At 37.4% G+C, this 13,473-nt stretch overlaps 1 protein-coding gene and 1 non-coding gene across 2 annotated transcripts in view; one reads left to right on the forward strand and one right to left on the reverse strand.

Moving 5' to 3' along the window:
- The window catches only part of CARD6 (caspase recruitment domain family member 6), a 14,790-nt gene extending 3,912 nt beyond the window's left edge, over positions 1-10,878 (reverse strand). Inside the window, exons 1-3 of the mRNA XM_023536912.1 lie at positions 10,430-10,878; positions 8,632-9,192; positions 6-1,629 (exon numbers count right to left, since the gene is read on the reverse strand). Coding sequence (XP_023392680.1) covers positions 6-1,629; positions 8,632-9,192; positions 10,430-10,712 — 2,468 coding nt within the window. The 5' untranslated portion in view covers positions 10,713-10,878. The remainder of the gene's footprint in view (positions 1-5; positions 1,630-8,631; positions 9,193-10,429) is intronic.
- LOC111746043 lies at positions 3,616-3,724 on the forward strand. The gene has a single exon (XR_002782890.1). It is a non-coding gene; the product is annotated as a U6 spliceosomal RNA (small nuclear RNA).
- Positions 10,879-13,473: the final 2,595 nt, after the last annotated feature.

A 13,473-nucleotide genomic window follows, 5' to 3' on the forward strand; every position in this document is an offset into this window, starting at 1 on the left:
GACACAGGGGTCTTGGTGGTCTCACAAATGTTCCATGTACATGACGTCCTTGAGGAGGCCTCGAAAAGTTCATAAATCTTTCCCCTGAATAAAATCTCTGGGGTTGAAAGTATTGAATCCCAAAACCTTTACCTCGACTGTGGACCCTTGCATTCTGAAAGGGTGAAGGATGGAACCACTTAGTTTTCTGCTCTGACCAAAAGTGGGAGCCCCTAACCCAAGGGGCTTTCAGAGAAACATGGTTAAAGTTACATCCAATTCTGACTGGTAAGAGACAGGAGTTTTGCAGATGACGCGTGAATACTGGGCTGAGGTGGATATTCTGAAGCGTCTGGCTGACCTCACAACCAGCCACTGGTTCTTTCATAGGCTTCTCCGCAGGGTTTCCAGGTGAGCTTTGTGGTGGACTGTGTCTTTGTTGTCCCTCATCTTCAACTGTTCCAGCCAAGTTTTCACCAGGGGAAACTTGAATTCCTTGAACATTCTCAAAGTCTTGGTCTACCTGGATCCCCAACTCCCGGGCCAGCGAGGCCATGTCCTCCACAGACACACATCTGAGTGAAGAGGACATCACTTCTTGGAGGGCAGCTTGGAGGCCCTTTATGTTTTTCCCTTTATCCCCAGCTTCCTCCTCCTCCCAAAACAGTAACTGTGATGGCTTCAACTTCAGAAGTCTCTGGAAAATCTGAGCCTCTTCATTCTCCCTGGCCTGGGGACTGAGGACAAAATAGCATCTTTCGATGGCAGCTTCCCCTAAAAACATGAGCAGGTTCCATTCCTTCTCACCTAGGCAGTTAGTGAAAAAAAACACAGCTGAGGAAACTTCCATCAAGAAACCAAACTGTGTCCAAAAACTTTCTAGATCTCCACGAAGGTTGGCCACAGCAACAGGCTTTTGGGAAAAACTAAGGTTTTCCTTTAGACTGTCACTATCAGGAAAACACCATGTTATTTCAACCAGACCATCAGAGATTTGCCGGGGAAGCACTAGAACAGGCAAATCCTGATGGAGAAAGATTTTGTGTGATTTCTGGTGGGTGGGGCTGAGCAGTGTGTTGAGGATTCTGGACTTGGAGAAGCTACAGTTTCCTAGACGTACAAAAGAGATGACAGGTACCTTTATGAGGGTCAGAAATGTTTCTGTTTCCCTCGTAGGCCCTCCTGAAGACTGCGTTGACTGCTTCTTCACAATGTCTTTCATGGCCCCCAGCATTAAAATGCTTTTGTTGTTTTCCGCATCTGGCAGTAGCAGAGGAAGAGCAAACTGGCATTGATACATGCTTGACAAGACTCTGCGTTGCAAAGAACTGTCTGAACACAGCATAGAGGCACAAAGGACATCGAGGGGATTAATGGTTTGTATGTCTCTCATTTCCAAATTCTCAATTCCAGTTGGCAATTCCCCTTTGCTATCCTCACACAGAACCTTGTGTCTGAGGACTGAATCTCTAGCTGTCACATCCAGTGCTTGAACTTTCATCAGGAAATTCCAGGCTAAGTCTCCTGGAGTCTGGGGTGTCCAATTACATCCTCGATCTAAGGAGAATTGTTTAACAAAATCTGGCAGAAGCTTTCTGCTCCTATCCATGTTCAAACGTGACAGGACATCTTTAAACAGGTTTTTCTTTTCTGTAGGAAAAAAGATACTCAGTGAATGTCGCTTTTAAATTCTAAGTCCTTCATTGACTTTAAAAATTAAATAAGTAATCAACATTTTCATGGTAAGAAGATGAAACAATACAAATAAAGTGAAAGTTCCCTTTTACCACTCTGCCGATTCTACTTTCCTTCTAAGAGACATGTCAATATGGCATGGTACGTTTGCTTCCCAACCTTTTTCTATGCAAGTACATAAGTATGCATGCATACATAGAAATATATAATTTGGTTTAATGGATGCTATTTTATTTTTACAGAAGTGATATTATACTAAACAAATGATTCTTCGACTTCTTTTTACTTAATGATATTCCTTACAAATTCTTCCCCAGTCAATATATAGAGAGGTCTACTTAATTCATTTTAGCTAATTCATCATTCTTCATGGTTTGAATGAACCATTATTTATTTAACCATTGTCTACTGATGATTATTTAGGTTTTCCAATTTTTTGGCTAATGTTTATATGCAGCAATGAAAAACCTTGTTAATGTTTCATTATAATTATGTATGAGGAATTCTCTAGGTCGATACTGATTTTTTTCTTAAATGTATCTCTAACTAAAGTTTGGAGAAATGGAAGATTTTATTTCCATTAAGGTTTTCTCAGAATTTACATGTTGTACCTAATTTCTTCTGATCTCCCTTTTTCTAATGTATCATCTAGCTATGAAGGTTAGGAAAACAGAGATAGTGCTTAGTAGAGAAAGAAGATCAGAGAGCATTTTTTGCTCCTCAAGAATAGCAAGTTAGCATAAGCTTCTTTGGATCGCCTATAAAAATTGCACAGAAGAAACAATGGAAGTGAGAGAAAAGTATAGGTTTCAAGAATTAACAAAAGAGGATGTGGTTCCATAGTGTAGCAGTTAGTACGTCTGCTTTACATGCAGGAATTCCTGGGTTCACACCCCAGTAGAGCCACAGTCCATGGCCTACAGCCATGCCGCCCTGAACAAGCCCGACGTCTGATCTTGGAAGCTAAGCAGGGTCAGGCCTGGTTAGTACTTGGACAGGAGACCACCTAGGAAGACCATGTGCTGTAGGCATAAATAATAATAATAATAAATAAATAAAAATATTTTAAAAAAGAATTAACAAAAGAAACTCTAAGAAATTCTTGGGTAGTTTGAAAGTTGCCTGAACTAATATATGTACTGGGGTAGGAAGATGAGGGAGCTGTTGAGGCTAGCATGAAAGATTCCCAGAAGAGGCAGTGAGAAGAGAGCTTGCAGAAGAGCTTTTAAGTTCTGCTCTTGCCTATCTCTATTTTGTATTACGGCAACAACTTTTCATTCTTTCAGCACAAAAAGTGGTACCCATGCAGCGCAGGCCAGATGTCTAACGTTAACAGGGTAATTAACAGAGCTACTACAAAGCAACAAGAAGCAACAGAGTAAATGTATACACAGCAACAATAATATATTTAATAAGCACAGAGCTGGACTAATAAAAAGTAAGGAGCAGTAATTTTTAGAACTCAATACTATTTTGGTAAATTAAAAATTAGTGAAAATAGTTCAGTTAAGGCAAAAAGAAAAGAAGAAAACAGATTTCAGCTGCCGCCCACTGAAGGGAGACTGAATTTTGAATTTGAGTCCAGTCAGGTTAATTAGGAACTAAAACAAATACTTCTCAAAAGGAAACAAAAACAAAAACAAAAAACAAGACTCTTTGGAGATATTTAACAATCCAGAGTCTCTACACCCTGTCATATACATGTTTAGGACACAATCCAAAGTTAATAGATATAGGAAAAAACAGGAAATGTGACCTATACTCAATCAATGGAGACTAACCCCAAGATGACCCAGGTGCTGGATTTAACATACAACTTTAAAGCAGATATTTTAACTATCAAGCATGTAAAATAAATTAAGCTTGAAATGATTAAATAGGATTTCTCAGGAAAAAAGTATTAAAAAATCAACTTTCTATAATTAAAAATCACAATACCTAGTGCTCACTTCAGCAGGACTTACACTAAACTTGCAATGATACTGAGAAGATTAACATGGCTCCTGTGCAAGGATCACACGCACACACAAATCACAATATCTGAATTTTTTAAAGTCAGTAGTTGATCTTAACAGCAGACTGGAAGTGACAGAAGGAAGTCAGTCTACTTAAAGATATAGTGATAAAATTATCCAATCTGAAGAACAGAGAGAAAAAAAAATAGTTAACAATAAATAGAGCCTCAGGAACCTATAGAACAATATAAAAACTCTAATATATATTACTTAGAATGTCAGGAAGACAGACAGGAGCTAGTGGGACAGAACAATATTTGGAGAAATAATGGCTGAAACTTTTCCAAATATGATTAAAAAAAAAAAAAGTCTTACAGATTCAAGAAACTGTAAACTCTATAGATGATAAAAACAAAGAAAGCATACCTAAACACACTAGTCAACTGCTAAAAAATTTTAAGAAAAAAATATTGAAAGCAACCACAAGAAAAATGACACAACACTTACAGGGGAACAATGACAAAAATGACTAAAGACTTAGCATCAGAAACAATGGAAGCCAAAGACAGAAGAATGACATCTATAAAGTTGCTGAAGGCAAAACCCACCAGTATAGAATTCTTTACCAAGTAAAAATATTCTCTGAAATAAGGCCAAAAATAAAGACATTTTTCAATAAAGAAAACCTAGAGAATTTACCAGCAGCAAATGTGCATTAAAATAAATAATAAATAAAATTCTTCAGGCTAAAGGGAAATAACATCAAATTAAAACTTGGATCCTCAGGAAGATAGAAAGGGCACAGGAAATGATAAATATATAGGTTCCAACCATTGGCTAAACCCAGCTATAACCTGGAAGGGAAAGAGGTTGATTGATATAGTTCATATACAAGTTGACCTTATACAGTGCAGAGCACACAAAGCAATGCCTTAAGCCTTCCAGAAACTTTGATTTGACATTGTGATTTTTTTTTGTCATTAAATTTAACATAACAAAAAGCATGAAGACAATTCTCCTTTGAGTCAGATGCATTTGGATTTTTTTTTTCAGTTCCCAGCTGCATAGACAAATACTACAGAGGAAAGAGATAGAGGACAGCCATATGCCTCCAGTTAACCAGAGTGGATTGATAGCCATTAGAATTACACTGCAGGTCATAACTACATTTTTATTGAGACTTTTCTTGACCTGTGTTTGCTAAAGGTGTTAAGTTGATTATAAAAATTGCCCCAATTAATAGCTTTCTAGTATCCATATCTTTTGCAATAAAACTCTGCAAGAAGTAGAGTCTATTTTCCCCCAAACCTTGAATCTGTGCTGGGTTTGTGACTTGCTTTGGCCATGAGAATATGGCAGAAGTGATAGTGTTATGGGTTAAATTGTGCCCCCCAGCAAAGATACATTGAAGTCCCCAGTACCTCAGAAAGTGACTTTATTTATAAATAAGGTCTTTACAGAGGTCAAGTTTAAAAGCAGTCATTAGGGTGGGCCCTATTCCAATATGACTAGTGTTCTTACAAAAAGAGAACATTTGCAAGCAGAGACACCCACAGAGGGAAAATGATTTGAAGATATAAAGAGAGAAGACAGTCATCTAGAAGCCAAGGAACACCAAAGGCTACCAGAAGCTAGGAGAGAGGACTGGAACAGATCCTTCTCTGAGGACTTAAGAGAGAGCAGGCCCTTGCTAACACCTTGTTTTCAGATCTCTGTCCTCTATTGCAACTGTGAGATTACATAGATTACCCATTGTTTTAAGCCACCTTTTTGTAGTACTGTATTGTGGCGTCCTAGGAAACTAATACAGATGATAAGATATTCTGAGCCTAAGCCTCAAAAGGCCCTCACTTCTCTGTCTCTTGTTCTCTCTCTCTCTCTTCCCTCCCCATCTCTCTATCTATCTCTATCTCTATCTCTATCTCTATCTCCCTTTCTCTCTCTTTTACTCCTTTGCCTTCACTAGAAGAATATAACCCATCTAGTCTTAGAACAAGCCCATACTACCCTGCTAGAAGATGAGAGATGAGCCATAGCCAGCTGACCACAGATACATGAGTAAACTCAGGGAAGGCCAGAAGAACTGCCCAGCCAACTACAGACATGAACAACAATACACACTTATTGTTTTAAGTGACTGAATTTTGAGATGCTTTGCTATGCAGCATTATTGTTATAATAAATAAATGATACAGAAAAAAAAATCATGGAAAAAACAAAACAATAACATGCAAGAAACATATTAAGGAATTAATATCCAAAATAGATAAGGAACTCATAGAAGTTACAACAAAAAGGCAAACAATCCAATTAAAAAAAATTTTTTTTTAATGGACCAAGGACCTGAATAGACATTTCTCCAAAGAGGACATACAGATGCCAACAACATACGCAAAGATGCTCAACATTAGTAATCATCAGAGAAACCAATTGAGATATTACCTCACACCCGTCAGAATGGCTATCATCAAAAATCAACAAACAAGTGTTGGCAAGGATGCAGAGTAAGGGAATCCTGGTGTACTGTTGGTGGGATTGCAAATTGGTGCAGCCACTATGGAAAACAGTATGGAGGTTCCTCAAAAAGTTAAAAATAGAACTACCATTTGACCCAGCAATCTTACTTCTGGGTATTTATCCAAAGAAATCCAAAACACTCATCCAAAAAGATATATGCATCCCTCTGGTCATTGCAGCATTATTTACAATAGCCAATTATAAATAAATTTACAAATAAGGTCACATTCTGAAATACTGGGCACTTCAACATATCTTTTTAGGCGGACATAATTCAACCCATAACACTATCACTTCTGCCACATTCTGTTGGCCAAAGCAAATTACAAGGCAATGGTAGATTCAAGGGCTGGGAAAAAATAGACTCTACCTCTTTCAAAGTGATATGGCAAAAGGTATGGATACCAGAAAGTCATTAAGTGGGACAATTTTTACAATCAATTTGGAAGCAAACTAAGTGTCCATCAATAGATGATTGGATAAAGAAGATGTGGTGCATACATACAATGGAGCATTACTCGGCCATAAAAAAGAATAAAATCTTACCATCTGTGACAACATGGATGGCCCTAGAGGGAATTATGCTGAGTGAAATAAAACAGAGAAAGACAAATACCATATGATTTCACTTATATGTGGAATCTAAAAAACAAAATGAACAGAACAGAACAGAAACAAACTCACAGATACAGAGAACAAACTGATAGTTGTCAGACGGTGGGGGGGTTGGAGACTGGGTGAAAAAAATGAAGGAATTAAGAAGTACAAATCGGCAGTTATAAAATAGTCACAGAGGTGTACAGAACAGCATAGGGAATGTAGCAAATATATTGTAATAACTATGTAGGGTGTCAGGTTGGTATTAGACTTATCAAGGGATCACTTCCTAAATTATATAAATGTCTAACTACTATGCTGTACACCTGAAACGAGTAAGTATTAAATGTCAAGTGTAATTGAAAAATCAAAGAAAAAAATTTTAAAACGTTAACTGCTAATAAAACAAGCTTAACAGCTGGTCTCTATTTGCTCATTAATTGATTATATGGTATTAACTGAGAGTGCTTTCTCTTCCTTTTCTTGCTGTCACTTTTTAAAACAATTTTTAAAAAATAAATTGGCCTTTTTCTTTCTGGAAAAAAATTTTTGGCTCAGAGATGTTAAGTTTCCAGTCAATGTTCACATTTAGGAAGCTGCAGAACCAAGATTCCAGTACTGTTGGCAAAACAGATTGTCTGAAATACTATGTCTTTGATAGTAATTAATAGATAATAATTATATGAGGTATAATAATTACATACATTATAATATAGATAATGTAGATATAGTAATTGGATATAATAGACAATAATTAGATAACACTCCTAACAAAAAAAATGTGGTAATTAAAAAAAAAAAGAAACACATGTTTCTTTTAGAATGTTACTTATGGAGGATAGTGAATAGGAATGGAGAACGAAGAAAAAATGGGAAAGATAAACTAACAAAAAGAGCTTTTTGCAGAATAATGATGGTAGTATGCAATGAAAAATTAATTCAACCCTATGCAACAAATAAAATATATAAATAAATAAAATTAAGAATGATGCCTAAAAGAAACTAGACATTGGGAAGGGAAGGAGTAGAGTTGGGGCAAGAATTGTGTTAAGGTTTGAATTATGTACACTCTCAAATTCTTATGTTGGAATCTTAATCCTCAGTACCTTAGAATGTGATATTATTTGGAAATAGGGTCATTTGCAGATGTAATTAGTTAAGATGAGGTCATTAGATGAGGTCATATGACTAGTATCCTTATAGAAAGGGACTATCTGGACATAAAGACGTGCACCCAGGGAGACAACCATGTGAAGATGAAGGCAGATGGAGATGATGCTTCTATAAGCCAAAGAATGCCAAAAATTTCCAGCAAATCAACAAACAGGTTCTTCGTTACAGCCTTTAGAAGGAACCAAGCCTAAAGATGCCTTGATTTCAGACCTCTAGCCCCTAAACTATGAGATAATACGTTTCTGTTATTGTTTAAGCCACTCAGTTTGTGGCACTTTGTTAGGGCAACCCTAGCAAACTAATAATACAAGGTGTAATGACAAGGAAATTAATCTTTCTCTACCCAGAACTAGATTATGAATCCCCAGGATTTGGACTGAATATGAGATGGTAGTTATCTTTCCCTTCTCTATTCAGAATTTGATGATGTTTTATTTCTCTAAACAATATTTTTCCAAATAAAGCATTTCTCATATTTCGAATCTGACAGTCAGTATTTACTTTTGCTTATACTGTCCAGCGTTTCCTACATTCTGGGTCTTCCTCCGTCAACAAACACCTACCTACTCCTGAGGAAACTCCACATTAGAAAGGTACAAGGAATTTCTGAAAAGCTGCTTTTCTGTGACATCTGGTGCCCTTCCTCACCTTCTCTATTATGTCATGGCAACCTTAAAATAGGTTGTTGCTTAATCATCACCTATCATTCCCATACCTTCCATACTCTTCTCTTCCTCCTCCTCTTCCAATGACATGCCAGGTTCTGAATCCCCATAATTCTGTTCTTCATCAGAGAACTCTGTGGTTTCTGAATATTCAGAGTCCTCTTCTCCATAATAGACATGGTGCTCTGGGTCATAATAATCCTCTTCTTCCTCAGTGGTTTCTGCATCTTTGGAGTATACAACCGATTCTAAATATTCCTCTTCTCCTAAGTATAAAGAATCATCTAGCTCCTCATACCTCTGTTCATCCTGTAAATAATCGATAGTTGCTGGAATTTCATATTCAACATTCTCAACCAAATGAGGCAATGTGACTTCCGGTGTGTTGCATTCCTTCTCATTTTTCCTTGGGGACCAAGCCGTTTCCCTATAACTAGTTTTCTTGTCCACGAATGTCTCAAAGGTTCCCAAATCCAAGTGTTCTTTCTCTTTGAAGGACTCTGTGATCTCACAATTTTCAGGCTGTTTCTCTTCAGGGAAAAACATATCTTGAGAATTCTCTCTGACCTCTATACATTGAGGAGGTTCTATATTCTCATGCTTCAAAAATTCTGAAAAGAACAAGAAAGTTGTGGGGGCTTTTGTTTTGTTTTCCAAATTAACAAAAAAAAAATTATAATAACTTGAGTTTCCGAGACCTCAAAGCATTATCTCTCTTCTTTATTTCACTGGAGAAGAGCACTATCTACTGCCTCCAACATAAATGGCCATTAATCAACTGTTAGAATTTTATTGTCTCACTGGAAAAAAATCAGACCACACTCCCACCTTGCTCAAAATTTAGAGTCTTTCATAGCAACCTCAAATGTTAAATGAGTAAAACAAAATTTGAATCTTATGAACAGTATTTACTTACTGGATTTACTGTGACCTGAAGCCAGCTCAAAATTCCTAGGGCCGTTGCTAATGAAACCAGATCCTAATAATTTTTGATCAGGAGGCAAACAGCTCTAATTTGGAACAGTAAATCCTAGAAATAATAAAACCTATTTCTCTAAGCTTATGGTTCTTGTCTTACTTTAGGAACCATTAACATTAACCTTTTTATCTGAGTTTTTACCTCTTTAACATCTCTTAAAATAATCTTCGATATTTTTTAGATTCTAAAAAGGGAGCCACACTTGCCTCTGGTGGTAATCCACAGAAGTGCCAAACAATCCATTCTGGAATTTGCTCCCTCATCAGCTACTAATTATTTTTGAACACTGAAGATTTAGCGTTTGACTTGATTCAGAAAACTAGGGTTCTGTGGGCATTCTCATCACAGAAAAAAAAAAAAAATGAAGTTACTGACTCACCATATATGAGTCAGTAACTTCCCTGTATTCAGCAATTTTCCCTGTATTCTCCTGTATTTTCACAATGGCTATACTAAATGAAAGATGAAGCTTGTGGTTTTTGGATTGTTAATATCTGTGAATTCACTTACTTGATAAAGAAATCCCTCATGTGTCATCATTAACAGTATTAGTCTCCTTCCAGCTATGAGTATTAAAGGATGTCGCTGTCATTCAAAAAAATGAGCAGTTTACACTAGCACTAAAAAACCGCAAGTTTTGGATATAGTTTAAACAAAAAATTATCAATCTCCTAAACCAATAAGATACATTGTTTTCTGCTTTTTAAATCCTGGCCACTTCCCCTGTATCATATTTCAGTGAAAATTATCTCTGGGAGAAAGACAAATGAAAATAAAAGGTGGCGGTTTTCTTTTCTTTCTTTTTTTTTTTTTTCAGGAAATCTGCCTCGTCCCTTCCATCCCCCAAAAAGTGCTGAAATTCAACTTACCGTGCCCTAAGTCCCAAATCGTAGGTGACTCTGGGAAAGTACTACATAAACACTTGAGAAAATGCTGACAGCTCACCTCTCCCTTTTTCTGTACCAAAATTAACAGCTTTCGAATTTTCTTCAAGGGATCTGTGATATTCTCCAGGGTCTCATACTCTTCTTCAGAAATCAGCCTCCGAGAGGTTAATGTATCTAAGACAGAATCAGGATCCTGTTGCAGGATTTCAAGTAACTTTTTTCGTTCTCTTTCTATGATCTCCGAGGCAACGCTCCTGGTAGCCATTGTTCTGGTTTTCTCTAGACCAGGAAGTAGATTACAAAATCCTTCTAAGGTATCAAAACAAGTTTGGGCTGGGCCAAGCAGCTCCGGCAGCGTGAGCAGCGGCCCCGCAGCCCGGCTTCGCCAAGGCTCTCCCGGGCGGCCCCCGAGGCCCAGGAGGGAGTCAGCTATCCCGACGCGGGTGGCGAAGGAGGAGCCCACGAGGTCGGTGAGGTTGTCCGCTAAACCTGCTCCTGCAAAAGTAGAAACGAAGCCAAAAGGGCGGCAGGAAAGAATAAATCTGCAGAGAAAAAGAAGTGTAAACAAAAGGGAAAAGGAGAGCAAAGGGAAAACAGGCCGAAGTGGCTAACCAAGAAATTAAAGATTGCCTGCAGAAAACGGAGAAACTAAAAATGCGGAGATTTCAGCCTCTGATGAAGCACGAGAGAAAGAAGCCAAGTCTGATTCACACCATATACCATGTCTATAAGTGGTCCTTGTCTCCTTTCTAGTAAAATCCAGAATATTTTTTATCAACTTTTGTAAATGCAAGTTTTTTAGTAGCTCTAGAAACATTTTGAGGGAGGGAATTCCACCTCATTTTATAAGTGTAAATGCTTTTTTTTTAAGAGGTGAAATCATTTGCTGGTTGTTTTTTATTTTATTTATTTTTTGATACAACCAGAAAATAGTGGGATATTGAATATTGGATGCTTTTATTGCATTGGGTGTCAGCTTAACATTCCATAGATGAGGGTACTTTTTATAGCCTATAGTACAAAGTATACTAAATGGCAATTTGGAGTCAGTTGTGCATTTAACATGTCTCGAACATTTTAGATTACTTCTACTCCCATGTTTTCCGTAGAATTGTTTCCTAAAGAAACCACTCCTTGATCTTGGCTGTCCCTGTCAGAATTTTATGCACTCCGTAACATCTTCTGTGCAGGAGCTCAGTTTTCCTTGTAACTTTGTTAATGTGCTGTGAAAGACTGAAATTTCTTTTTTAATTTTAGAAGTTTTAGGTTTACGGAAAATTGAGTACAGAGAGTTTCTTTTCCACAAACCCCTCTCCCCCAAAAAACCCCTACTTAATAACATCTTGGTTAGTGTGGTACATCTGTTACGACCGATGAACCAATATTTTTAAAAATGTTTTTGTTTTTATTTTTTTAAATTAAGTTTATTGGGGTAACATTGGTTAATACAATTATATAATTTTCAGGTGTACATTATAATTTGACATCTGTATATTCTATTGTATGTTTACCACCCAAAGTCCAGTTTCCTTCAGTTACCATATATTTGATCCCCTTTACCCACTTCATCTTCCCCCTCCTATATTTGGCCTCCTTTACCCTATCTACCTCCCCCTCCGCCCCCAATTCCCCCAATCCCTACCCTCTGGTCTATAGTCCATGTCCATGAGTTTGTTTGTTTGTCCTGTTCATTTGTCGCTTTTAGGTTTATAGCCCACATATAAGTAAAATCATGTGATTTTCAACCTTTTCTGTCTGGTTTATTTCGCTTAGTATGATTATTTCAAGGTCCATCCATGTTGTTGCAAATGGCAGTATTTCATCTCTTCTTATGGCTGAGTAATATTCTCTTATATATTTGTACCACAGCTTCTTTAGCCGATCATCTATTATAAGACACTTCAGTTGCTTCCATGTCCTGGCCACTATGAATAATGCTGCTATGAACATCGGTGTGCAAAAATCTTTTCGAATATGAGTAAATACCCAGTAGAGGGATTGCTAGATCATATGGTAGATCAATACTTAGTTTTTTGAGGAACTGTTTTCCATAGTGTCCGTACCAATTTTCAGTCCCACCAGCAGTGTATGAGGATTCCTTTTACTCCGCATGCTCTCCAACATTTGTTATTACTTGTCCTGTTGATTATAGCTATTCTAACAGATGTGAGATGGTATCTCATGGTGATTTTGATTTGCGTTTCCCTAATAGCTAGTGATGTTGAGCATCTTTTCAAGTATTTGTTGGCCATTTATATGTCCTCTAGGGAGAAGTGTCTGTTCAGGTCCTCCGCCCATTTCTTGATTGGATCATTTCTTTTTTGTTGTTGTTATCGAGCCATATGAGTTCTTTGTATATTTTGGATATTGGGCCCTTATTGGAGGCGTTGCTTGCAAATATATTTTCCTACTGAGATGGTTATCTCTTTACCTTGTTGACAGCTTCTTTTGCTGAGCAGAAGCTTTTTAGTTTGATGTAGTCCCATTCATTTATTTTTGCGTTTACTTCCCTTGCCTTTGAGGTCAAATTCATAAAATCCTCTTTAAGTCTAATGTCCTTGAGTTTAGTTCCTATGTTTTCCTCTATGAATTTTATTGTTTCAGGTCTTATATTCAGGTCTTTAATCCATTTTGAGTTAATTTTGGTGTGTGGTGATAGACAACAGTCTAGTTTCATTCTTTTGCAGGTGGCTTTCCAGTTTTCCCAGCACCATCTATTGAAGTGGCTTTCCTTTCTCAACTGTATGTTTTTGGCCTTTTTGTCAAAAATTATTTGCCCATATAAATATGGGTTTACTTCTGGACTCTTGATTCTCTTCCACTGGTCCGTGTGTCTGTTTCATTGCCAATACCATGCATTACTGTCTCTGTAGTATAATTTGAAGTCGGGCAGAGTGATGCCCCCACTCTCGTTCTTTTTCCTCAGGACAGTTTTGGTAGCATTTGCTCAAATTCCTCTGGGGCTCTCCAACGTTCAGTCTCTAAGGGTATGGGGGAGAGGCCCTCTGGGTTGGGGGATGGGGGCT

The sequence above is a fragment of the Pteropus vampyrus genome, unplaced genomic scaffold (assembly GCF_000151845.1).
Source record: "Pteropus vampyrus isolate Shadow unplaced genomic scaffold, Pvam_2.0 Scaffold172, whole genome shotgun sequence".
NCBI lineage: Eukaryota > Metazoa > Chordata > Mammalia > Chiroptera > Pteropodidae > Pteropus > Pteropus vampyrus.